At 41.9% G+C, this 25,707-nt stretch overlaps 1 protein-coding gene across 2 annotated transcripts; it reads left to right on the forward strand.

The window, feature by feature from the left end:
- On the forward strand, positions 1-25,366 carry MXD1 (MAX dimerization protein 1). Of its 2 annotated transcripts, none has more exons than XM_020877830.2 (6): positions 1-84; positions 831-930; positions 5,764-5,793; positions 18,187-18,301; positions 20,040-20,199; positions 20,391-25,366. In XM_020877830.2, the coding sequence occupies exons 1-6, from the start codon at positions 12-14 to the stop codon at positions 20,579-20,581; spliced, it is 669 nt and encodes a 222-aa protein (XP_020733489.1). In that variant the 5' UTR covers positions 1-11; the 3' UTR covers positions 20,582-25,366. The 2 variants fall into 2 exon arrangements, with proteins under 2 accessions (XP_020733489.1, XP_020733490.1); XM_020877831.2 differs by lacking the exon at positions 1-84 and adding an exon at positions 97-651.
- The last annotated feature ends 341 nt before the right edge of the window (positions 25,367-25,707 follow it).

The following is a 25,707-nucleotide window of genomic DNA, read 5'->3' on the forward strand; positions in this document are numbered from 1 at the left end:
CCCTGTGCAGAATGGCGGCGGCGGTTCGGATGAACATCCAGATGCTGCTGGAGGCGGCCGACTACCTGGAACGACGGGAGAGAGGTGCACGGGGACGGGAGGGGTCCGGCCTGAGCTAGTGCCGGGAGCTCTGAGGGGCCTGGCAGCGGATCCAGGCGCCCAGCCGCTCCGGGGGTGGTTGGAGGAGCTGAGAGCGCGACCCGCGAGCGCTCCCAACCCCTCCAGCTTTCCCCACGCGCGGTCCGAAGGGAGGCCGTCGCTGCCCCAAAGTCAATGAATGGGAGTGGAAAGGGACCGCTGCTCCCGGGATCCTGAGCGCTTCCCCCTCCGCATCCCGTCGCGAGTGGGGTGCCCGGGGCCCCTTCAGCCAAGCGCTTGGTTTACCTCACCCCGCTCTTCCCGGTCCGCCCCCAAGTGGGCCTGGCGTCGGGTCTCCCAGTCGGCGGAGCAGCGCCTCCCTTGCCCCGCATCCTCCGTCCTCGGCTCTGGCTCCCAGTGTCTGGCCCCGCACCTTCGTCTGAGGCCGGTCCCACTTAATATACACCAACCTGCTGGACGTTGCCAATGGGAAACCCAGGCTCCATGAGACTTGCTGTGTCTTTCTCAACAATGAGCAGCTGGAATGCTCCTTACACCTGCTCCGAACTGAGGGTATTCACTCAATTAAAAAAACAATCATTGTTCTAAGAATTCCACCGTGCTCCTTTTAATTATTTCCACAGTCTTCTTTTAATGAAAAATAAATCCATTTTTAAAAGGAAATATTGTGAAGGGGAGAGAGTGTTGACTGTTCTGGGTTCATTTATTAACTGGATCCTCCGGTTTTCTAGAAGCTGAACATGGTTATGCCTCCATGTTACCATACAATAACAAGGACAGAGATGCCTTAAAACGGAGGAGCAAATCCAAGAAGAATAACAGCAGTAGCAGGTAATTTGGTAAATATTTCCCTTTCTCTTTTAGGTTATGCCGCAGATGATACCGGGTTTTAACCCCGTAAATGAAGTGGCAGTCGTGATTCAGTAATGTATACGTAGTCCTAAGGCATTGGAAGAAACCCTTCTGTTTGAGTTGAGGGGACTGAAAAGAGCAATGGAAGTGTTTTCTATTTCTTTATGAACTTTTATTTTCCAGAACTTAATTTTGCTTTTCATCTCTTTTGGAACAAAAAATCTGTGGAAACTTCAAGTGACATTAGCCTCAGTGACAGTATTTTGTCTTCAGAAGTTGCAGATTCAGGGCAAGTTTTCTATAGCTGAAAATCCTGGACATTACCCACTTTTTACTTTACATAGTGAAGATTTTATAAATATGTTAAAGTATTGATTTGGCATAGGCGGTAGGATTTCATATTTGACATGTAAATTAAATACAGTGATATGTCTGTTAATCTGTCACTCGATTTATAATGGCAAAGAGGAATGATTGAGGTTCAAACCTGCTTGTTGGTGATGGAGGAATAGATTGATATAATATTAAAATATTCATATGCTACAAGTTTTTTATGTTAATCTTGTAGTTCTTGAAATTTGTTAAGTCTCACTGGAAAGTATTTGGTTAATGGTCAATGAAATCACATAATAAAACCCTGAATGTACTTCCTGATATAAATGAGTACTCCATTAATGCTGTTGCACCCACTTTTTCCCCTCTTTGACCTTAATATATACATTAGCTGGGAAATCTGTTTTTATTAGACTCATTGAATTATACCTTTTATTCCAGTAATTGAAAATCATTGACATTTTCCTTACTGATTTAGAATCCTTGTCCATCTCCCATTCTCATGAATACTCTCTGCAAATAACTGTATTTGGTTAGCATCTATGACATTATACAGACTACTAAAAGCCAGAAGTTTCCCACCTAAACCTTTAACACCCTTGTTCTTCCTTCCTCTTCTGTCCTTGGTTCACCCCATTGTCCGTAGCATTGGAAGAACCACAGGATATGAGTGAGCAGCACATATGTGCCAAGCTCTTGAATAGGAAGGCATGGGAAGGATGAACCTGTTCATTAGTTTCCTGGTGGTTTTTCCTTTCCCTCCCACCTTTGGCATTATCTGAAGGTGGTAGCAAGTAGATCTATGCATGAGTACTGACGGCCTTTAAGAAGAAGGTTAATGCTGACTTGTAGTGTGCAGTGGTATAAAGCAATATCTGTGTTGCTTTTTGTTACAGTATTTTTTTAATAACTTTTTGACAAGACAGTGAAGGCTTTGGCTTTATTTTTATGGAAAAGTGTAGTTCATTTGTTACTTTTACTCTTGTCCACTCATGATTTGAGAGGAATTGTTCACATTAATAGTCAAGGCTTATCCTTAGTACTTTGTTTTTTCCTAAGTTTCACAGAAAAGTTGTTGAAGGGTGTTCAGTGGTGAGGAGAAGAAGGGGATGTTGTCGATGAGAAGTAGCTTGGCCCCAAAAGGTGATTGCCATGCTATGCCATGCTACGTTGCTTCAGTTGTGTTCGACTCTGTGCGACCCTATGGACTGTAGCCCACCAGATCCTCAGTTCATGGGATTCTCCAGGCAAGAATACTGGAGTAGATTGCCATTCCATTCTCTAAAAAGTGATTAGGAAAGAAAAATAATGATAGTTGAGAATTTCAATTCAAGAAATAGATTCTTTCTCTTTTCTTTAGTATCCAGCTTTATTCCTGGGAAAATGATTGCAACTCTGGATTGGGGGAAAGCTCTATTATTTCTGTCAATGGATTTGGTTTGCTTTCCATGGTTAAAAACAGGAGGCTCTCACAGTTTTTCATGTTCTTAACTAATGATCAATTCATGCAGTAATTTAAGTGGTGCAGGGATCTCTGCGAGACCATGATTAAACCTGGAGATTGCACCAAGCAAAACAGATGAAGCAACAGCAGGTTGTTTTCTTTAAATGTAATCACTTCCTTCATGACCTGTTTGGAATGACCCTTACCTGAGCAATGAGACATCTCCCCAGAGAATGCAGTTTGACCCCTTGATTTGAATCAGACTTATATCCAAGGCCATGTATGGTCAGAATTTTGAACTGATTTAAGAGCTATAGATTACTTCTGGTTTAGGTAACCATTGGTAACAGTGTATTCTTGTTAATTCAGGTTGAAGTGCTGGGCTCTTTGCTTGTATCATCTGGGGGTTACTCTTCCTTGGACAACAATTTTAAAAAAATAAGATTTAGCTGCATAGCAAATTTCTTGGAAACTGAAAATGCAGATCTTAAATTTCTCTAATTGCTTGTTTAAAAAACAAAAACAAGTGAAATTGTGAATATTGATTGTTCTCGAATCATCTGGAGAACTACAGGAAGATGGAATCTTTTTTTCGTTCCTACTGATTTTTTAAATTAGTTACTTAAACAATTAGACTTGAAATCCAGAGTTTTTAAAAGTGTGTTTTGTTACATTGGTGAAGCAGGCATTGGCACTCATGTGAAAGAGGAAGCTCAGCCCTCTCACCCAGTTCTTTTATGAGACAGTGGTCATATAGCTGACTTGACAGGGTGAGTCTTTTTTAACCCAGGGACTGGTTTGGCTTAGTTACATTTTTGTTAAAATATATTTTTAAGTGATGACATTTGACCTTTATCAATGAGTCCAGAATTATCCAATCTTTTCAGTAATCACATGGAAAATGATTTTGATACAAGGTGTCTATATATTCTTATGATTCTTAAATTAAAAATATAAATGTTTTCCCATCAACAGAGTTGACAGGGAGTCTCTGGACGGCCTTTTTTGAATGGCCTCCCTTTTATTAAAGACAAATTTAGTTTCACTAAACCAAATGTACTTCAGTAATGTCCTAGCTGTTAGGTATAAGTCCCCTTGTAAAAATCACTATGTGTTCAACACTCTTAAGTAATCGAATAAGATCCATAGTTTCCAAAACTGTTCAAAGTTTGGAAGGAGTTGTGCTGCTTATGGAATTTGTAAAAAAGATAATCTTGGGAATTCTGAATTTTTTTATATGTACCTTCAAAGAATCCAGATGGGATAAGGGTAACTTGTGGTGCTCTGATTTTTCTGTAATCAGACACCATGTTCTTTTCAAATATCCACCCTTCTCTTCTCCACCTCCTCAGAATGGTCCTTGTCTGCAGTTAAACAGGGAAATTTTGACCACCTGTCATCATATATTTTCATCCATCTAAAAAATCTGTCAGACTTTGAACTTATTATTCTCTGTTAAAACCAGAATGCCATGTGCTATGAAGCCAAAGGTTTGCAGTTGCAGGCCAGACTCTTTTTAACTGTGATATCCTGCTGGCCATTGCAGGAAGTGAAGTATACATCAAAAAAACATAACTGAAGAACACTGAAGGGTAACCAAGCGAATCAATTTAAAGCTTTCAAGTTAACCAGTTTTAAGGTTCATATATCCCTTATCTAGGAAACAAATATTCTAAAATTTAAAATACTGTCATTATTGTCTTGTTTGTTTTTCCTTGTGAATGAAAATTGATATCCCAGAAGCCTTGTGGAAAAGAAGTTTAGTGCTGGATTAGAAATTTCCCATTTCAAGAATGCCCCAGATCCCACAACCAGTCTCTGGTGTGAATGAACGTGATGGTGTTGCCCCTTGATGTGAATGCGTGATTGAGCATTCACAAAAGTATGGTTTCTCCGTGATTACTGTGAGAATTTATTTCCAATGCCCAGTAAAGTTCCAATTATTGCCCCACAGAATTCTTGACCTGAGCCAGGGCGTCATCTCTCCTGAACTGATTAGATTCTAGAGAATTTCCAAAACTAAGGTCAAGATTCAGTTCATTTATAATGCTGGAAGGTTCCTCAAGTTTTTTTTTCACTAGTTGGGATGAGTTATGTGAGATGGACACTGAGATAGCCACACTGACTGACTTCTTGTGACATCTGTGAAAACCTGTCCATAAATCCATAGGCCAGACCTTATATCCAAGGTCAGCTATAAACACACTAATAGTCTGATTTCACACACACCTGTGCTTTCATCCAAGCCTCTCTCATCACTTTTACAGTTGCTACCTCACTGATCCACATGTGTTCTGTAGATAATTGGCAATTATTTTTATTTCCATTTTACAAAAGAGTAAAGGACAGGATGGTAAGCGTTTTTATTTCTTCCACAGTATCAGTCAGTGGCAAAGCTGGACCTCAGATTCCACCCAAAGGGCTGCCTTAACCAGCCTGTCATCTTTACATTGAATTGAGTTTTGGAATCCCCTTCCTAAAAACATTTGGTAGCTCTTCAACAATAGCATCTTTGGGGAGGTTGCATGCCATAAAATAACTTCAAGGAGTAGAAAGATTGAGGGAAGAAAGGTTATATTTATCCTTTTAAAACTGTGTCCTATAGTCAGACAACTTAGCATACAATTTTGGTGTACAGTACACCTAGAGAACTGCAGAGTTGGGTGGGGATGCCAAATTTCTGGTGTTCCACGCTCAGCCTAAAGAAAGCCTTGTGGTATTATATAACCCAAATTCGCATCACATTTTGCAGCTGTTTTCCCTTTGTATAAATAGAACCCTTTTATTTCCTTTCTTAAAATGGATTACTTTTCCACTAGGGAATGCATGCCTCTCAGTTTCTCCCTTCTCCTTGAACGCTGTTTGAGATATTTACATTTATCTATTTCCCCAGAGGGACTAATTTCTTTAGTAGAGCCCTTCCTCTGTCTTCTCTCCCTCCAGCTTGAGAGAGAAAGAAGTTAAAATAATTGTGTTGGCATTGGAGCAGTCCTTTAAAACAAGAATAATGTTTCTCTTATTGGTCCCTCTTTCAGATCGACTCACAATGAAATGGAGAAGAATAGGTGAGTTGGGGGTTCCGGGGGTGGGATGGGGGGAGCTTTGATGTATTTTTTCACTGACACTTGGTTGCTGCTCTTGACTTCTCACAATGAGCTCCTGATATTAAAATTCACTCAGGACCCTCTAATCAGCACTGCCTGTACAGCCCTTAGATAGACGGCTCACCAGTTCCCAAGATGACACCCCCAACCCTCACCCCTGCAGCCTGCTGTTCCCCAGCAGGGCTTTCCATGTGACTATTCTAAGGCCAAAGTGTTTTAAGTCAGAGGTAATATTTCCGCAAATAGTGTTTTTCAAAAATTACATGCTACTGAATATAATTGGTAGTGCTGTCTTAAATCATGTACACACATAGATATATATATACATACACATACAGAAGTTCACTTGTGAATAAAGATGCTCAAATTTTAGGTAAATATATGCAAAGCAGAAATTGGAGATAGTGAGGCACTCAGACAAGGCGGGCCACCCTCCCTTGGCTCCATCTTACCACATCTCACCTGACTTCCCTTCTGCTGCTGATTTGACTCCTTATTTTTCAAATAATGTGGCCTAGTCACTCTCAACTCTGGTTGCACGTTAGAATCACTTGCGAAGCTTTTATTTTAATGTTTTTTAAAAAATTATTTTCCATTAAATATAGTATACACATACACTCATGTGAGTTGGGAGGGCATGGCTCCCCACTCCAATATTCTTGCCTGGAGAATCCCATGGACAGAGGAGCCGGGCAGGCTACAGTCCATGGGGTCAAAAAGAGTCAGACACAACTGAAGCAACTTAGCATGCACACACAGTCAAATACTCTTTGGGGTAAGAGAACACATTTTTATTTCTGCTCATTTTATAGAGTAACTTTTTATTATAGAATTTTTCAAATATACAAAAGTAGAGTGAATATGTAATCCACTTCTATGTATCCATCACACAGCTTCCACAATTATCAGCATTTTACCAATCTTGTATAATAAACTCTCTGTGGAGTGTTTTTAAAAGCACATTTTCTTCTACCTCTAGTAATACAAAACATAACCACTTGCTTTTATCATGCTGAAAAAAGTTAATTCTTTGTGGAACTTCAGGTAAAAAAAAAAACAAAACACACACCAATGCTCAGACCTCACCCCTAGCAATTCTGATTTAATTGATTTGGGTTGAGATCCTACACTAGTATTTTTTTAAAAGCACCCCAGGTGATTCTCATGTTCAGCCAGGGCTGCAGACCACTGAACAAGCCTCATTCTGGTCTCTGAACTCCCATCAGTTTGAAGTACAGGCTGCCCATCCAGACTGAGTGCTTTCTCGGTGCTCTGCATGAACAGGATGATGCGTGATGATGGTTCTCTAAACACGTGGTTATTTCATGCAAACCCTCTTTGAAGAGAGTCTGACTCTGATAGTCAGGTTCTGAATGGCATGTTTCATCAGTGAAAGGGAATACCATACCTGACAAGGGAGGATAATCTTGGAACAGGCCAAACATTTAGCATTATGTGTGTGTGTGTGTGTGTGTGTGTGTGTGTGTGTGTGTGTGTGATGAACTGGAAACTCCAGAGTATCTCTTCTGAAGGCGGAAAGGTAGTCTGATGTGGCTTCTCTTTCTCATCTTTAGATTCTTACATCTCCATGCTTTTTAGGGGAACTGGTTAACTGGGACTGTTTCTGCTGAAAAGCCTCCTAGTTCTCCTCCTCCTCATAGGCATTTATTTGTATTATTAAAATGTCATCCCTTCAGGTAAGGGCTCTTAGGTGTACTCAGCTTTGTGCTTCACCTGTGCAGGAATACCAGAGGATGTCAATTTTATCATTTATTTTAGCAGTTCAAGAATGTTTATTTTCTGCCTGCCATGTCTTAAGAGCTTGTGCTCAGTACTGGGGTACTAAGTAAGTTCATCCTGGGGTATGAAATCAGCATGGTCTCCATCTTAAAGAAGTGTAGTTTGTCTAATGAGAAACATACAGTCTGCACAGGAAGCAATGGAGGTAAAGGTTCTAGAAAACTGGACTTGAAGTCATCACAGGGCCGGTTGCTTATAATTCAGATTGTGACCAGTCAACATTTGCTTATTGAAGGGCTAGTGATCTAGTTTCCTTATTGTCCTTCCTTTTTTGGAATTTCGTCTTCTATGGTCTTGATCATTTTTCCTCTAGTCTAAAGCATGTGAGCAGAAGAGAGGGAAGTAAAGACTCACATTTAGTTAATTTAACCAAGTGCTGGTTGCTGCAATTGCTGGTCGGGGAGGTGGGAGGGAGTTAAAGTTGTTGGGTTCTTCTCTTGTAAAGAGTAGATGCTTATGATTTTAAGGTTTGATGGTCAATTGAACAGCTGCAGTCTCCTTGGTTTTCGTAGCTGAATCCTACAAAAGAAGACCAACTTGCAAAATGCTGACACACTTAGGCCATTTTTTTCCTTAACATCACATTAAAAAAAAAAAAAAAAAGATTGACATGGCTCTCAAAAAAAAAGCAATTGAGGAAAAGAATTCTAATAATTGGATTTTTTTTTCCCCTTTAACATTGCTGAGTTAATTAGATTTGTGTTAAGTTTTTTCACACCAAAACCTTTTCTGTGGCTTTCTAGAGATTCTGAATAGTTGGTGTGCATCAGGACTCCACTATGAGGACATTATATTCAAACTGCCCCTTTGATAATCTTGGCAGTGGTGGGACAATTAAAAGATTTCTAGAATGGTGGAGATGGAGGTGGTAGTGGCAGAGGCGGTAGCGCTGATTTTTGTTCGATAGACTAGGCATTCGTGGAGCACCGTAGATGCTGGGTACCTGGTGCTGGGATCCAGAGCCCAACAGAACCCAAGCCCCCAGGGCGGAGGGCTCAGCTAGTGTCACTGTAGATACATCTGTCACTTGGCATGTGCTTCTCTGCTTTTTAACTGATTTTGTGAGTCTAGCCTCCTAAGGAAACACCCATGGTGAGTGTGTGGTCTTTCTTTCGCTTTTAAAAACTGATCTCATAGAAAATTTTGAGAAATATAGTATATTGTGTGCTCTGTCGCTTCAGTCGTGACCTACTCTTTGTAACCACATGGACCATAGCCCACCAGGCTCCTCTGTCCATGAGTTTTTCCTGGCAAGAATACTGGACAGATCCAAGGGATCTTCCCCACCCAGGGATCGAACATGCATCTCCTGCGTCCTCTGCATTGCAGGCAGATTCTTTACTCCTGAGCCACTGGGGAAGCCTTGAGAAATATAGAAAATCATATACTAAAAATTAAATCATCCATAATTCTAGAAGCCCAAGGAGATCAGTGAAACTTTGAAATGTATCTTTCAGTGGCTTTTTGGAAAGAAACATTTAAAATAGTTTAGTGTAGTAAGTTGGAAAGTTCAGAAAAGCACAAAGAAAATAAAAATCACCAGTAACAGACCTTGCAGCAATAACAACTGTCAACATTCCTGTTAAGTTCTCTATCCACTAGACTTTTGTGCATACTTTTTAAAAATCAATATTACATTATATGGTGTGCCATAACTCATATAACCAGTCTCCTATTTTAGGTTCTTCCCAGTATTTTGCTAATATAATTGATGCTTCCTTAAATTATCTTATAGATAAATCTCTGTCCAACATCATAATTATTTCCTTAGGGTAAGTTCATGGTTGTGAAATGAATGGTATCCAAATGGTTGTGGTTTTTGATGTTGACTGCTGGATTGCCCACCAGGCAGATTATAGGCCATATTTTCCTTCTACTTTCACAAGTTTATATTTTAGCTTAAGCCTTTTATAAATTAGATAGATAAAAAGCAAACACACAACTTGTTTTAACTTGCATTCTTGTATTACTAAGACAGTTTAACAGTTTTCATTATCTTTGACAGTTTGTATGTGTGTGTGTGAATTGCCTGTTAAATAAGTGTTAGTTGCTCAGTTGTGTCCAGCTTTTTGCAACACCCTGGACTATAGCCCACCAAGTTCCTCTGTCCATGGGATTCTCCAGGCAAGAGTACTGGAGTGGGTTGTCATTCCCTTCTCCAGGGGATCTTTGCAGCCCAGGAATCCAACCCAGGTCTCCTGCATTATAGGCAGATTCTTTACTGTCTGAGCTTCCAGGGAAGCCTGTTAAATAACCTTTGCCCAATTCTCTACTGAGCATTTTTTTCTTTATTTTGAAAAGATTCTAAAATATATAGGGTGTATATGAAAGAAATTGCCCCTTGGTGGACTTTGCTGGCAGTCTAGAGGTTAAGACTTGGTGTTCCCAATGCAGGGGCGTGGGTTCAACCCCTGGTTGGGAAAGTAAGATCCACATGCCATGTGGCTAAAAAAAACAAAAAACAAAACGGTGTTGTCCCTTCAGGTATCATACAGTTGTCCTGTTTGTCATTTGCCTTTACAGAATCGATGTTCTCACACTATTTAAAGTTGTTGCCTCTTTGTATACTAAATTCTTGTTTATGGCTAAGTTTGGTTCTAGACTTGTTCTTCTGTTCCACTGATCTGTCTGCTCTTCCTGCACCAGTGTACAGTTTTAATCATTGTGGTTTCATGCAGTTTAGGATCTGGTAAAGCAAATCCCTATTCTTCCCTCCTCCTCTTTTTTTATTTTACCAGTTTATTTTTCTTAATGAATTTTATAGTTAGTCTTTCAATTCTCCATACCCCAAATTCTTTGGGGATTTTCAAATTTCAAACTAAATAATTTCAGTATAAATTAACCTTTAAAAGTACATGTTTACATATTAGAGTTTTCCATCCAGGATTTGATATGTATGTTCATTTACTCAGATCTCTTTTATGTCTCTAAGCCAAGTTTTGTTGTGTTTCCGGGTAAATCTTACACATGCCTTGTAAAAGGTATTCCTGGATTTATGTGTATATGTTTAAAATTGCTACTTGTTTCCCACTGTTACTACTACTAATTAATTATTGTTGGGATGTGGGAAACCTTTTAGTCTTTTTTTATGCCCTTTATTGATGATAATTGTGCTCTTTTCCTTAGCTGGTAATTCCTCTGGTTTGAATGCCCTTCAATACGCTGCTCAGCAAAATGGAGGCTGAGTGAATGCAAATACGCTGCAGCCTGTGGGTCAGAAGTCAGGTGCTTGAATGGGCTCCTTTTCAAAAGAAGGCTCTAGCATCTCCTTTAATTGTAGACACCCATTTTTTCTGGAATGGTACACACATGCAGGCCTTTCTGGAATTAAGCAGCTGGTCTAGAGAGCTTACCTCTGCCAGAGTCTTCTGACCCCATGACAAAAGATTTCTGTGTGTGCTCTGTGAGAAAGACTCGGCAGCCTGACCTAAGCTGCTGTTTTCATCTGGTCAAACAGTATTTCATAGCACCTGGTCTGACTTGAGCAGCCGTTCCCGTCAGGCCTCTCTTGGAAAGATGTGCTAATGGCCGCAGCTCCCTGGAGTCGTGCTTTTCAAATGGCCGCACCCCCTCGGAAGGGGCGGGGCCTGAGTTGTGATGGGCATTGCACCACTCTTCCGCTTTTGAACGCCCTTGACCATATTCACATTTCACTAGAATGTTGTAACAAATCCACATTGTTTTGTTGCCACAGGGGGCTGAAGACACAGCCTGGTCATTACAAAGGAAAGGTATAGGTATTAGTGTACAGATCTCTCTGGTGATGGTGTGGAGGTGCACCCTGATTTGTGCTACTAGAATCCATTTTCAGGACTGTACCTCTTGGAAGAACTTGTAGAAGAAACAAGCTAGTTATTCAGCCAATTTCTAATTCCCTACCAGAACACTGGAGATACTCCCTGACTTTTTGTCCTAGACAGTAATAGTTGAAGGGTGAGATAGAGCTAACAGGTATTAACTATAATCTATATTTTGTGTTTTTTAAAAATTTGGCTCTATAAGGGAAATATTAAATAGATGATTATGTATTTAATACTTTAATAGAGAATTGACTTTATTAAAATGTAGTCAGCCTGAATTACTGTTTACGTATTGCTCACTTAGTGTCATGTTCCCATACAGTGAGGATGTATGGCTATATTTGTGTATTTTACAAAGCTTACTATCACAGTTATGAAAGATCTTCAAAACCTTCCAAGATTCCACTTAAGTCAGTAATAAAGATGCATTTGGCAGTATTTATAAAGGGACCATTTTAGAAAAAGGAGAATACTTTTTTCCCTCAGAGAGTGACTTGTATTCTTCCCCTGGATTTTTTTGTAATCCAGTAAGGCTTTGGTCTCAACTCAAAATCTGGAGAAGGTTATGATCTCCATGACCTGTAGTCACTTTTAGGGGAGTAAATTTTGACACCATAAGAGTTATTTCTTCTTAGACTATACTAAATATTCTATTTTAAAATCACTATGCAGCTCATACATACCCATATTGGAAATTACCTTTATTCATCCTCCAGTTATTCAACCTTCCCTGGCTCGGGAAGATCCCCTGGAGAAGGAAATGGCAACCCACTCCAGTACTCTTGCCTGGAAAATTCCACGGACAGAGGAGCCTTGTAGGCTACAGTCCATGGGGTCGCAAAGAGTCGGACATGACTGAGCGACTTCACTTCACTTCACCCTACAGTTGTCCTATAGGATTTACTGTTTAATTGGCTGAATCTGTATCCACACAAAAGTAGGAGAGGAAATAGGCATGGTTTATGTAACTTATTTTCTCCCTTCTAATAGTCTTAGGCCCAGTTTTAATGAAAACTAATACTCGGTGAGGTCCAGTGGATCATGTTCACTAAGCACAGCTTTCCTCAAAGAGAAGGCATGTGAATTACCAAAGAGATCAGATTCTACTCTTAGGACAGCATCTGCATGTGCTTTATTATTTGTAGACTCGAGTGGATTAACACGAAATGGAAGACAGTCACTTCTGTTAGTTGGTAATGGAAGAAACAACAAATAGATACACAGGAGGTCTACAGCATGCAAGTGAAAGAATAAATGAATGTTATCTATTTGGAAAGGGAAACAAGCTTCTAATAAGCTGTGAAAGCTCTGAAAACCCTTATGGAGAAGTTAAGTCAAACAAGATGTGGATAAGGGAAAAGGAAAAATAATGTTTGGTAGAGGGCAAAGGAGGGTCCGTTCTAGAACTTTCAGTGGGAGCTGTTATTTGTCACAGCCTGAAGGTAGCCGAGATAAGTGATTCTGCAATAATTTGTTTACATGTTTGATGTAAACTTCAGCTAAACTTTAAGTACCTCGAAGGCAGTGACTTTGTCTCACTTAGCATTCTATCACCAGCACCTAGGAAGGTGGCAGTGCATAGTAATCCTTTGAGAGATGCTAGAGGTTAATAAGTGAATGAAACAGCCAAGTGTATGTTTCAGGATTTCCATCTGTGAACCTCATTACTTATCTGTCCTCTTCACTGGCTACCATCCTGTTCGCTCTGCCCCAGCCTGATACGTTTTTGTGTCATACATTTCACTATGAAAATCTGGCAGAGAGAGTTCAGTTACATCCTCCATAAAGAAGAGTAATGTCTGATAACATGCCTTTCTCTCAGTACACTCACACACACAACTGCACACCTGCTTTCGTACCATTCCTCCTGGTCTTGGCTACATACAAGTCAGGAAGAACTTGTATACAGGGATAACAGAGTAAATTCAGGAGCACTGTCTGCAAACGGCATCTTCTCTACCTGGAGACCTTTTTTTTGTTGCATCTTTCCATCAATTTACAAATCTGCTCACCTGAGCAAGGAAGGTGTGGATAGAATCAAAGAAGCTTGAGTCTGGAAGCAGAAATAAAAAGGGCAGCATTCGGAATTGTCTGAGAGCACACTGGTGAACCCACGTGCGTTCTGTCAGTGCCAAGCTTGAGTGGCAGGAAGTGCCCCCAAAAGACCAGAGCCCACTTCACTGATGACCTCGTTCACTTGCAGGTTTAATTTTCCATAATTCGTGGCTGACATGAGTTCAGGAAAACTAACAACAGAAAAAAGTCATATCCAAATATACTTTATATTTAAATGTTTAATATATTTAGAATGTCTTTTGATATTTATTTCCCCACTCCCCTGCTATTTTCGGAGTAATCTGTTCTTTTCCAAGGATTTGCAGTGTTAGCTCCATTATATGCTCAATTTACATTTATTCCTAAGTCTGATTCTGGGAATTTTTTCTTCTCTTCCTTTGATTTGTCCACCTTTTCCTATATTAATATATTCTGTTTTTAATTATTGATACTTTGTAATACAACTTAATGATCAGTATAGCACAGTCCTCTTCATTCTTCTTTTCTAAGAATTTTGGCAGTCTCTTTATTCTTTCTAGATGAAGTTTAATTTCCCAGCATTAAAAAGAATGCTGTGGGGATTTTTTTCTCTTGGAATTATGTTAAATTTGTAGAAAAAGTTGGGTAACATTGATATTTTTACTTTGAGGGTTCATATCTAGGGATGTGCTATTTTTTCCATTTATTCAGATTTTCTTATGTCTCTCAGCAAAGTTTTATAGTTTTCTTCCCAGAGAGCCTTCCCAGACTATTTTAAGTCTGTACTTACGTGCTTTCCTTTCTTCTTGCTATCGTACATGAAATATTTTAGGTTTTCTGGGTATAGATAACACATCCAGAAATGTACTTGCATTTCCAAGGTCAGTACATTTTTGCTCCGATTTTTACTTGCCTTTGGCCTTTGCACTAGAGATATAGGCAGGAGTCTTCATGTGCTTTAGATGGATCCCGCCACACCTCGGAATCCCTTCCAGCCCTGCCTCCGCATAATGGGGGTGGCCCCAAGCGAGTCTTTCCTTTGGCATGGGTTGTTTTGTAAAGTCCCTGCTAATTTTTTAAATGTTAAAAAAAAAAAAAAATAGTACCTTTGGCATAAGCACGATCTGTATCTCCATAGAAAATGGATTAGATTTTCCACTAAATCTTTTAATGACAAAAGATGTCCGTTTTCCTTAAGGAAGAGTTGAGTGAACTGGATTTTAACCAGACAGCCTCTGTTTACCTAGTGAGACACTCTGAGTTCCCTGTTGATTTTGAAAGGAATATGATAGGGTTATAATTATCTGTGTTTGCTCCCAGCAATTATCCTTCCTCAAAGGAAGCTAGGATTGAGAGAATAACTGCTACCATACACAGAGCACTTCCCGTCAGACCCTGGTCTGGGCTCGCATACGCCGTCTCAGTTAACACTCACGACAGGCCTTGCGGGGACGCATTGTCATCCTCCTCCACTGCCAAGGAAACGGACGCTGCGTGGAGTTAAGTAATCTGCCCACGGTCACACAGGAAATAAGTGGCATGGCCAGAGTCCCAAACCTTTACCCTTAATCATTACGCTAATATTTGGTTGTATAGTGACTGACACATTCAGAATATAAAAATAATTAAAAACAAAAATAAAATTTGAGATACTAAAAAAAAAAAAGCATAGCAAAGAGAAGCTGTAGTTTGCATCTAGTTTAATTATCACTAGTTATAGGCCACACTTGACTCTGAGTATCCAGATCAAAGACTAGTTTCTCTGTGCTACTGTAGACCAAAGGTGTATCAACCTATTCACAATAACAAGAACAATATTTCTGAAGAGTCAGCAGGTGAGGTTTGTCAAAGTCCATCACTTACAAAGCAGTTGGATCAGCGCAAAGAGGAGGCAGTTGGGGCAGGAGGGGGCCAGGATTTGACTACTCTTTTCTGCTGGCGGCGGGGCGGGGGTGGGGAGCTGGGAGGCAGCTCTTGACAACAGGAAGAGGTCTGTCTGAATATGTGATGAGAGGGGACCCAAGTAAGGGTCAGATGGAGGTGTCGAGTGGCTTCCTGTTGAGGAGATGTAGCCAAACCTGCTAATTCCTGGAAGAGGGGATTAGGCCAGGTTCACGGTGGGACAGTAGGCTCCTTCTCGAAGGCCAGAGCCCTGGGCAGGGGAGGGGTCAGGACTGAGGACAGAGAGCTGAGACAGGAGCTTGTTCTACTTGTTTTAGATCTAGGCGCTCCATGGGTGCTCATGGCTGGCTGACGGGTCCCAGCTTGGGGGTAGGGGTATGTCTTGGAGTCGAGGACCCTCGGTGGAAGCTGCTACAGGGGGGTCTGTTTGCTTTTCTGCATCTGGCTCAAGAATTGAATTTCACTGCTCTATGATGGAACTGAAGCTTCCTCACACACCTCATCCCTCCCCTGAGGTGGGTGCAGGCAGCAGCCTGCGGATGTGTGTGCGGCACGTGGGCAGGGCAGCCGTGAGGCTGGAGCAGTGAGGCGCTGTAGCAGGCCGAGGCAGGCACTCCAGAGACAGCAGCTGGCTTTGGATCTCTACAAAAATCCAGCAAGCACTGCGGTCCTATTTTCATAAAACTAGGTCAGCAAATACTGAACGAACATGTATTACTCTAAGCTTGAATCAGTCAAATGGCTGATTTCAAGTTTCACAACTGGGAGTGTTCTTCGGCCACCCACACTTAGGGAGTGAAATTGTCCTTTCTGGGCCCGACTCCCTGGATAACTAGAAATGACACTGCATGGAAAGATGACTTTTATTATTTTTATCAGAAAACAAACTTCCTTAAGAATTTACATACTCATATCTATAGATAAACCCACATCATAGAAGGACTAATATGACACTGTTCTGAATCATGCAGTGTTTGCAGTGAGCAGGCTGAAAAAAATGTCTAATTTTAATTTTTGAACTTTTAAAAAAATGTGTAAACTTTGTAGTGGGAATAAGTTAGATAGCTATATATGACTAATCATAGTTTTTCATAGTGTTTCTAATAGTAGGATCTGTTTTCATGGCTCTTTCATGAAGAGGTGAACAAGTACATTTTATACACAGGTCCTGTGTTTGTGTTTCTCCTCATGTAGTAGTTGAAGGAGCAAACTTCTAATGTGAGTCTTTGTTTGTGGCCATTCCACATGGGCAGGTTTTCAGAGCAAGCAGAAGTCTTATAAAATAGTACAGAATTTATACCACTACATCTTCCTAGCTCAGGAATGGACACCAGGGCTTAGGGGTCCTTGGAGAGCTTAGGGCAACCTCGAGAGCTAGATGAGGAAGGAGTCTCAGAAGCAGATGAGGCGGGGGCTCAGAACCATTCAAACCCCGAGAAACTTAGTCCAGTGGAACAGAAGACACCATCCATGCAGCAAACATGTATTAAGCATATATATGAGAGGGGAAGGCATCAAGGGAAGCCAACAATAGTTAAGTTGTAATCCTGACTTTCTAAGGAGTTAGCAATGAATGGTTAAATCGCAAATACCAAAAAAATTCAGGCAGAACAGTGAATTTCCCAATGAATAGTATGAAAAGTAAAAGGAGGAAAGGAGGAAGCCCTGTGGACTGGAATGTCCTGTGAAGGCTTTGAGGAGGTGGAGGTTCACTGAAGCAAGAACCCTGAACCTCAGCTGTTTCTTACATTCACGGAATCTGCTAGGTTCCAGGTTAAAGCCTAAACCAGGGTTTCAGTGAAGTATTCATTTCCAAAATTCTAGAGACTCCTGTGCTTCTGGTCTGTAGTAAATGCTGTCTCTCCAGTGAGTGTCTGCAGCTTCTGCCTCAGGCAGCCTTCCTCCCATTCTGTCCTGCTCCAAGACATACAGGTGGTCCTTGCCAGCTCTCAGCATGCTTGTTGGTGTAGCAATACCACTGATAGGCTTTTTCCTTATTTTTGGAAAAAATGCATTTAACTTTTTGAATGGCTGAAAAACGAAAACCTGTAACAAATTATTCAGTAAAAATTCCCTCTCTTTCTTTGTCCCTGTCCGACTAGCCCTGATGCTTCTCTGCCCAGTTGCTGTTACTAGTTTCTTATGTATCATTTCAGACTTTCTTTATGTCACACAAGAAGATATGAATATAGATAATTATTTTTCTTCCATTTGTACTCAAAGCTAGCATGTTATAGGCATAGTTTGGTATCTTGCTTTTCTTTTCTTAACAGCATATCTGAGTGCTCTTTCCTCGTAATGCATAGAGCATATTTTCATTGTCTTTCATAGCTGCATACTACTCTACTGTCTGGGTGCACCCTAATTCACTTGACCAGTCCCTATTGATGATGGGTTGGGCTGTTTCAATCTTTGCTGTTATTAATAAAATTGTAACGAATAACCATACACATTTGTCATTCACAAGGATAAATATTATATACAGCAAGATAAAGTTGTCATGATTTAGTGGTCCTGAAAGGGGAAAGAGAGGTATGGGTTCAAAGGATTCTCTCGCTGACATGTATAGTGTATAGATATCAGTGTTTACCCTTGATGTGTGTTACAGACTTAACTTTAGAAAACCATGGATTTTGCATCTCCTTGGTTTTTATCAGAGTTGCCTAATTTCAAAAGATGTTCACTTGGCCAGAAGTCCCTGGTGGCATTTGCCGTCAGTGGGCCTGGGCAACTTCATACTCTGTTAGAGCTTGTTCTCCTGGGTGCCTTCTGGTCAGCTATGAAAGTCTCAAGTGCTTCTGTGATCTTGTTTTTGTAGACGGGCCCACCTTCGCTTGTGCCTGGAAAAGTTGAAGGGGCTGGTGCCACTTGGTCCAGAATCAAATCGACACACTACGTTGAGTTTATTAACAAAAGCCAAATTGCACATAAAGGTAAGTGCATCCTGAGGTGCCTTTTTGTCTTGACTGCCCACTTAGAGTTTGTTTGTTGTTATGAGAGACTGTCTCCAGGACAGTTCCCTCCGCTGAACTCTTCCAACCTACCTCTTGGACGAATCACAGACATGTCCAGCACCCAACTGAGTAATTCTCACCCCCAAGAACCAGAAGTTAAATTGTCCATCCAGCTGTCCATGTGATGTACAAGCCAGAAATTCAGGGTCACCCTTGATCCTGATATCATCTTGCTCCTTAGCCACATGCCTTCAAGACTCACATATCCCACAGCCTGCTCTGTTTCCATAAACACCATCATGAACTGCAGCAGACTCCTCAGAGGGCTCTTCCAAACTAATCTCCCTGCTTCCCAAGGTCAGTCCTGCCAAAGTTCAAATCAACATGTCACCACATGTAAAAGTGTTCCACGGCTGCTCAGGACATACTGCGTCACCAGGCCTGCCTTACCTGCCCCCTCCCCACTCCCTTGCCTGTGCAGCAGCAGCTCATGCCAGACACTCTCCTCTCCGCTCCCCCCCGCCCACCCCCAGCCCTTCTCAGTCCCTTGCCCTTGTCAGGCTATCTTACTGCAGGGCCTTTGCACATGCTATTCCCTCTGCTTGGTGCACTCTTCCCCTCCCTTCTTCACCTAGTTAACTTCTTGTCATCCTTCAGACCTCAGCACAGGTATCATGGTGCAGGGACACCTTCCATGACTGAGTCGCCTTCTTCCTGTTAAGAGATGGTCCTCACTGCTGGATCTCTCTCTTTAGGACTCATCACAGTTGACATCTGACCATGGTTTGTGTGACTGTTCACTTGTCTGCATCCACTATGTTAGGATACAGACAAGGATGGGACCAGATCTTTGTATTCACCTTGTATTCCCAGCACCTCCCAGAGGATCTGAAACAAAGTCAGCACACAGTATGTGTCTTGAAAAGCAAAGGGTAACTCCTGAGCCAAAATCACCGTTTAGCGTGTTTTTATAGTCATAGTCACAAGTGGACACATGTCACTTGAATTATAGCTAGTAGCCTGCATACATGGCAGTTCTGCAGCAGTGGGGCAAGAACCTCTGTTTAGAGCAAAACAACCGCAATTACACAAGTCTTCATAATTATCTGAAGAATTATCTGAGAAACTAGAGAACAGATTTGTGAAAACAAAGTGATCTATGAAAATGTGTTTTCTAAGCTCTTATTTGGACAGTTTGGAATGAGAACTTCAAAAGGGAATATCATTCCTGCCAACAGACAAAAGTTAATTGAGATTTGGCATGACACAAAAAAATCACGAGTGCAATTGGGATGCGTACTTGAATAAACGTACCTTTGCAGGGAAAGGTATGTTTCTGAAGCTTCTGTCACACACAGTTGCTCAGAGAGTAGGTGTTGGGGGAGGCGTCACCACAGACAGGGGAGACCAGTTGGGGGTTCCCGCCAGTCTTTTCACTCTCGTGGCTGAGGGGGGCCGAATGCCAGAGTGTCAGCTCACCCCGGAATCCACACAACGGTGCAGGTTCCACCGTGCCGCTGACGCTGATCAAGTCAGATGAAGACGGGGGGTCAGCAGCCAGTCAGCTTCCTGTCCCCGCGAGAAGCTCAACAAGGGACATGACAGACGGCTTCTGTGGGAAACTGGCACATTTCACCTCTAGGCAGGGAGGTGCGGGGCCATCACCGATTGTGAAATCTGCCCACGCCCTTCAACAACTTGCCCCTTCGACCCGCAGAAACTTGAAGACTGTGACAGAAAAGCCATTCACCAAATCGACCAGCTGCAGCGAGAGCAGCGGCACCTGAAGAGGCAGCTGGAGAAGCTGGGCATCGAGAGGATACGGATGGACAGCACCGGCTCCACTGTCTCCTCCGAGCGCTCTGACTCGGACAGGGGTGAGCGTCCCCCCCGCCCCCGCCCCCCCTCCCACCCGGGCAGAGCGGGGACCAAGAGGCCCCCTGACTTAGAGAAGTCAAGGGGTGTGACCTGCAGGAGCCGGCCTCCCGGTCCCTCGGCGGTCAGGCCCCGCAGCCGAGCTTGTCTTTCCCAGAGCGGGCCCTCACCGCGGTCTGTCTCGTCCCCACAGAAGAGATCGACGTGGACGTCGAGAGCACAGACTATCTCACGGGCGACCTGGACTGGAGCTGCAGCAGCGTGAGCGACTCGGACGAGCGGGGAAGCATGCAAAGCCTGGGCAGTGACGAGGGCTACTCCAGCTCCAGCGTCAAGAGAATAAAGCTCCAGGACAGTCACAAGACGACGTGTCTTGGTCTCTAGGAGAGCGTGGTCGCTTCGGCTGCCGCCCGGATGGTCCTCCCTGTCGGCTCCGATTTAGGTAGCGTATGGGACCTGCCCACAATCCCCTCGCACGTCGGCTTCCGTGTATCACGTCACCAAGAGCAGCTGCGTTTAAAAGTTGTCAAGGAAGTGATTAGGATTGTGGGTTTCTGTTTTTTTCTTTTTCCTTTTTCCTTTTTTTAAGTCCCCGATCCCCATCTCGAAAGGGGTTGAGTTGGCCGCTGAGCCAGTCAGTGCAGCCAGGACACCCAGGGGCACCTCGACTCCGTGTTGCTCAGTCTGGGGTGGCTGAATGCTGCTTAGCCCCGCAAGAAGTTGGGGGACGCCGACCAGGATCGTGGATTTCTGATTGCATCCTCTAGCTTCTCTCTTTCTCTCCACAAGTCTCTCTGAGAGACCGTACATTCCAATCAGTTCGAAGCATCCAAGAACTCTGAGGCCGAATAAGCACCTCTGACGTCTCGGCAGTTTCCCCCTCTTATTTACTGTCCTGTGTGGTCTTCTAGACCTTCCTTAACGTTTTCTGACTTCCTGTGTGACATGCCTAGCAGAAACGTCCGAATGTGTCTTGTGCTTAGGAAACTGAAGGAAACAAACTTCTCAAGTTGAGATCCTGATCTCAGAACTCCAAAGTAAGCTTTGAAAGTGGCATTTAAGAGCACTTATCCCTGGCCCTCACCACCCGTGACGAGTCAGGAATACCTCCAGAAAACATGCCCTTCACACACACACACACACACACACACACACACGTACACACACCCCGAGTGAATGCCCCAACCCACGTGCAGACAGGAGCAGTATTTCTCACCTTCAGATGGACACCTTGCTTATAAAAGTTCCAACGTTATTTGTTCTCACGAAAACAATGGTACAATCTATTTTTGTGCGCTGTCCCTGGGTCCGTGCTGTGTCCTGCTCTCCGAAGGCACGTTTCCCCTCCAAGTTGGTTTTTCTACTTGTCTCTGGAACATTTTTTTTTCCTACCTCAGAGATAAATGAGATCTCCATTTCCCACTTAATACAAACTGATTATGCCTCTTTTTTTTTTCCCGAATAAGTGACATTTGGTCCAATCCTTAACTATTTTCCTATGTAACTTTCAGCAATAACTGAGCTTTGGCACTAGCTGAGCTAGTGTCCATCATCAGTGAAAGGGGAAAAGTCCACATTTCTACTCTCTGTTGCAGGTGAACAGGAGGGGATGGTACAGTGTTACTAGAATCTCTCTCCTCACTGTTTTTGGACGCACCCGGGAACTTCTTTATGGAGGCTTTTGGGTTGATAGTTTAAAAGGCTGATTTTTCTTTCTGGTTATGATTTCTCCCTTAAGTGGTCTCCCACTTTGTAGCATTTTTATTTAAGCTAAAACAGAGCACATGTATATGTACATAAGACACATTAAATCTATAAATACTATTTATTCATTTTATATAAACTAATGTAATGGAAAATAAATTCTTACAACTTTGTGCTTTTATAGATGTTCTAGAAACTTTGTATGTAGGTATCTACAAAATTGGCTCATTTCCCCTTAATATTTTTGCATTCATATTTTCGAGGTCTCGATGTTTTCAACCTCTGGCGAACCTTTTTCATTGAATTTGAACCATTTGTAATAACTGTGACGCTGAAACAAGAGTGTGTGTCACAACGTGATGAGAACATTCCTAAAATCTACAGCCGCACTGCAACCTAAGGGCTCGCTGGCTGAACTGGTAGTGGGGGCCGCCTGTGCCCCCAGCTGGCCTGCGGTCTCCCCACCACAGCCTCGCACCTCCTCCGCGCCCCCTCCTTGCCCACAACTAAAAGTTCAAACGCACTCCACACGGAAGCTCATTCTAGACGTGAAGAGCAGTCTGAAACATTACCTTTGTGTTTATTTTTGCTTTTTAAATGAATTCTTAATGTATTCAAAAAATTTTAATTGGAACTAGTAGATTCCTAAATGATTCCAAAGTCATCTCTAATTCTTCTATTTTTGTTCTGTTTTTCTCTTCATTTCAGCTTTGGGTGGGGGGAGGGGCAGGTGATACAAAAGATTTTTCTTTCTTTTTTCTGTTTTTTAATTGTTGGAATCTTTTCCAATTACCAGCTGAAGATTTGCACTGAAATACAACTTGTATGCCTTTTGCATTTTTAAAGCCTGCTTCCTGAATTTAAGCAGAGTGATAGTGTTCAAAGAGCCAGCTCAGCCTGTAACATGTTTGAAAAAAGATATAACTGCACTTTGAGGTCCCTTTTGAATGCCATTCACTAGACCTCGAAAGCATTTTAATTGCTACCTTCAAGCGCCTCACAAGTCCATGATGCTGGATGCTGTATGGCATCGAAAACTCAAGACTTTGGGAAAAGCTTGTGGGCTTGTGTTGAGGGAGGGAAGGGAACAAAACTCATGTATTTTGTTTGTTTAATTTAGAAATAAGGCATCTGAGAGATGCCGTTATTTTCTGTGTTTTAATTGTGCCTTTTGAGTTAAACTGCATTTTTGTCTTTTGGTTGAAATATGAAATGTACTGTCCCAATATAAAATAGTAATTATTTGACCTTTGCACTGTTTGTCTGGTCCTTTTCAATTTGATGGCATATAAATGTGGAACTTGATAGATCTCTATATTTTTTATTCACTTGTGATAAACTGACACCAGGGTTAGACACAACTTTCAAAGCTCGAGGCAGACCAAATCGGCGTGCCAGACAAGCCTCTCTCTAACCAAAACTGTAAGCTTCAGGACCAGCAAACTCAGCCCAAGGCAGCTAATCCTCTTCCCCATGTGGCTGATCAGCCGCCCTGATTCGCCAATCTGCCCTGCCATTCACTTATCCACCAGCATGACTGTTAAGAGCTAGACAGTCTTTTTGGTTCTGGTTTTTCTATTTTTTTTTTTTTAATTTTTTAAGCAAAATGAAAAACCTTTCTATTAGGGTTATTGGGGGGAGGGGATGGGCAAAGATATAAACCCCAGCCTTTAAGACTTTGACTGTTGTACGTAAATAATAGATGTGTGTAAATATAGGCACATGCATATTTTTATGTGAAAACTGGTTTTAAGAAACTAAGAAGAAATCTACACTCTTACTGATACCATTGCAATGCAAGTGGGAAAATAAAGAGTATGTAGTGCAGTTTAATTTCATGCAGTGAGAAAATTTCTATGTGTGCTTCTGCTAACACCCAGAAGACCTAACTTTCCCTGCCTGTTGGCTTAGAATGGCGGGCACGCACCCAGGGTGTTTTTGGTTTCTTTTGCTAAGCAGAGATCTGGAATTCAAGGTGCTGATAGTAACCGCGGCTCATTTCTCTAGTCACATATCTTATGCTAGTGATTCAAAGAACGTCACCTTTTAGAGCAGGACCTAGATTTTTCTTCCTGTCAACCCAAAGCTAAAATAATTTCAGTGTTGATTCAGAATTGAGCTCTAAGAAGGCCCTGACCCTACACTTGGCCACTTAAGTGGTTTGAGGATTTTTTTTTTTTTTAAAGATGGGCATTCTCCTTTAACCTCTACTTTTTTCCAAAAGAAACAAAGGGTCCTTCCCTGGGTTTCCTATGGGTCTCTTCTCTGTCCCTGAAGTGGCCAAAAGCAAATCTTGGGGTGTGGGGGAAAAAAGTATAAACTGGGTAGGATTGTGATGTTCAGAATAACTGCCAAGCAATATCTTGGGACTTAATAATGCTTGTGGACTTCCTTTTTCCTCTCCCCCATCCTTTAAAGAGAAAACTTACTTTTGAAAAGTATATACAGACACATAACTTAGGTTTTTATATCATACTGAATTGGCTAGGATACCACTTTCATTGTGCTTTATAATCCATTTAGTCCCCCAAATCTCACTCCTTTCTTTCTTCTTTGTTTCCCCAAGTGTCTTTGTCTTCCTCTTTTACCTGCCCTGTGTGTTGAACACCAGAAAGACAAAGGCTGCAAAGCAATTTCCTGCATGTCAGTCTTTTTATTTTTGTATGTCTAACTCTTGGATGCGGTAGGTTTCAGTAGCTGGCTACTCCTGATGTTAAAAATCCTTCCTGGGAGAAGATGACCCAAAGACCCTTTTAGATGAGGTGTTTTTTCTCATTCTACATGATCAGATCTCTGTAGACTGTGGGATGTTTTGTTTTTGGAAATATTGGGGGATGGGGGCAGGGGGGTATGATATGTGATTTATCATGATTTTTTCATTAATTTACTACATGGATGATTTTCTTACCCTATCTTCTGAAAGAAGAAATAATTGCCTGGGACTGTTATCATCAGCTATTGAATGGCTGAAGAAATTGAGTATCTTTGTCTTCTCTCAAAATCATAAAATAAGGATTAGTAAAGCACTTGTTTCTAAGATTTACCCAGATTTTAAATTTTGATTTTATATTCTGTCTGGAGGGTGTGGAGGATTGAGAGGGCTTTCTTCATTTTAGCTTTCACCAGAGAACCAAGCTTGCCTTGACCCCTGTCCTTAGAATTGGTGCTCTAGGAATGTTGCTGTCAACCATCAATGTTGGGGGCCATCACCCTAACAGTAAACACAGCCTAAACAGGGAGCAGCAGACAAGAGTGTGAATTTCTGTTTCCAGATGTTTATTTCTTGATGTAAATATGATGCCAATGTAAATCCTGTGTCAAGACATAGAGAATGGTGCTTTTTACTACAGTTAGTACATGCATTTTGAGAACTACTCCATGTTTTAGAGAATCTTTGCTGTGTATATGTAAACTTCTGTATTGTTCAACCGTTAACAAATAATAAATTATTTCATTATTAAAGAAGTTTTCGTCTTCCTAATGTTTTGTACCCAGTTTAACCTTTCTTGGTTTTTTACTTAGAGAACTGAGTTCATCAGGTTTCTCTTTCCTTTTAATAATCATGGAAAATTTGCTGGCCAAAAGTTCTCAGGACTTGGATTCTGTAATGGGAGCTTTGATCGTGTGGCTCCGATTGAGGCCCTTCCCCGCTGCTTTCCTCCTGTTCTCCTGCTCAGGCACTCGCTCTTGGCTCTGCTCCACTGTGCTACATCTGATCATGCAGGCTGTCTGCGGGACCACACAGCAAACCAGACTACGCTGTCTTTCTGGCAGCCTGTGGTCTGGTGTGGAAGAGGGCAAAGTAC

Source organism: Odocoileus virginianus, chromosome 2 (genome assembly GCF_023699985.2).
Source record: "Odocoileus virginianus isolate 20LAN1187 ecotype Illinois chromosome 2, Ovbor_1.2, whole genome shotgun sequence".
NCBI lineage: Eukaryota > Metazoa > Chordata > Mammalia > Artiodactyla > Cervidae > Odocoileus > Odocoileus virginianus.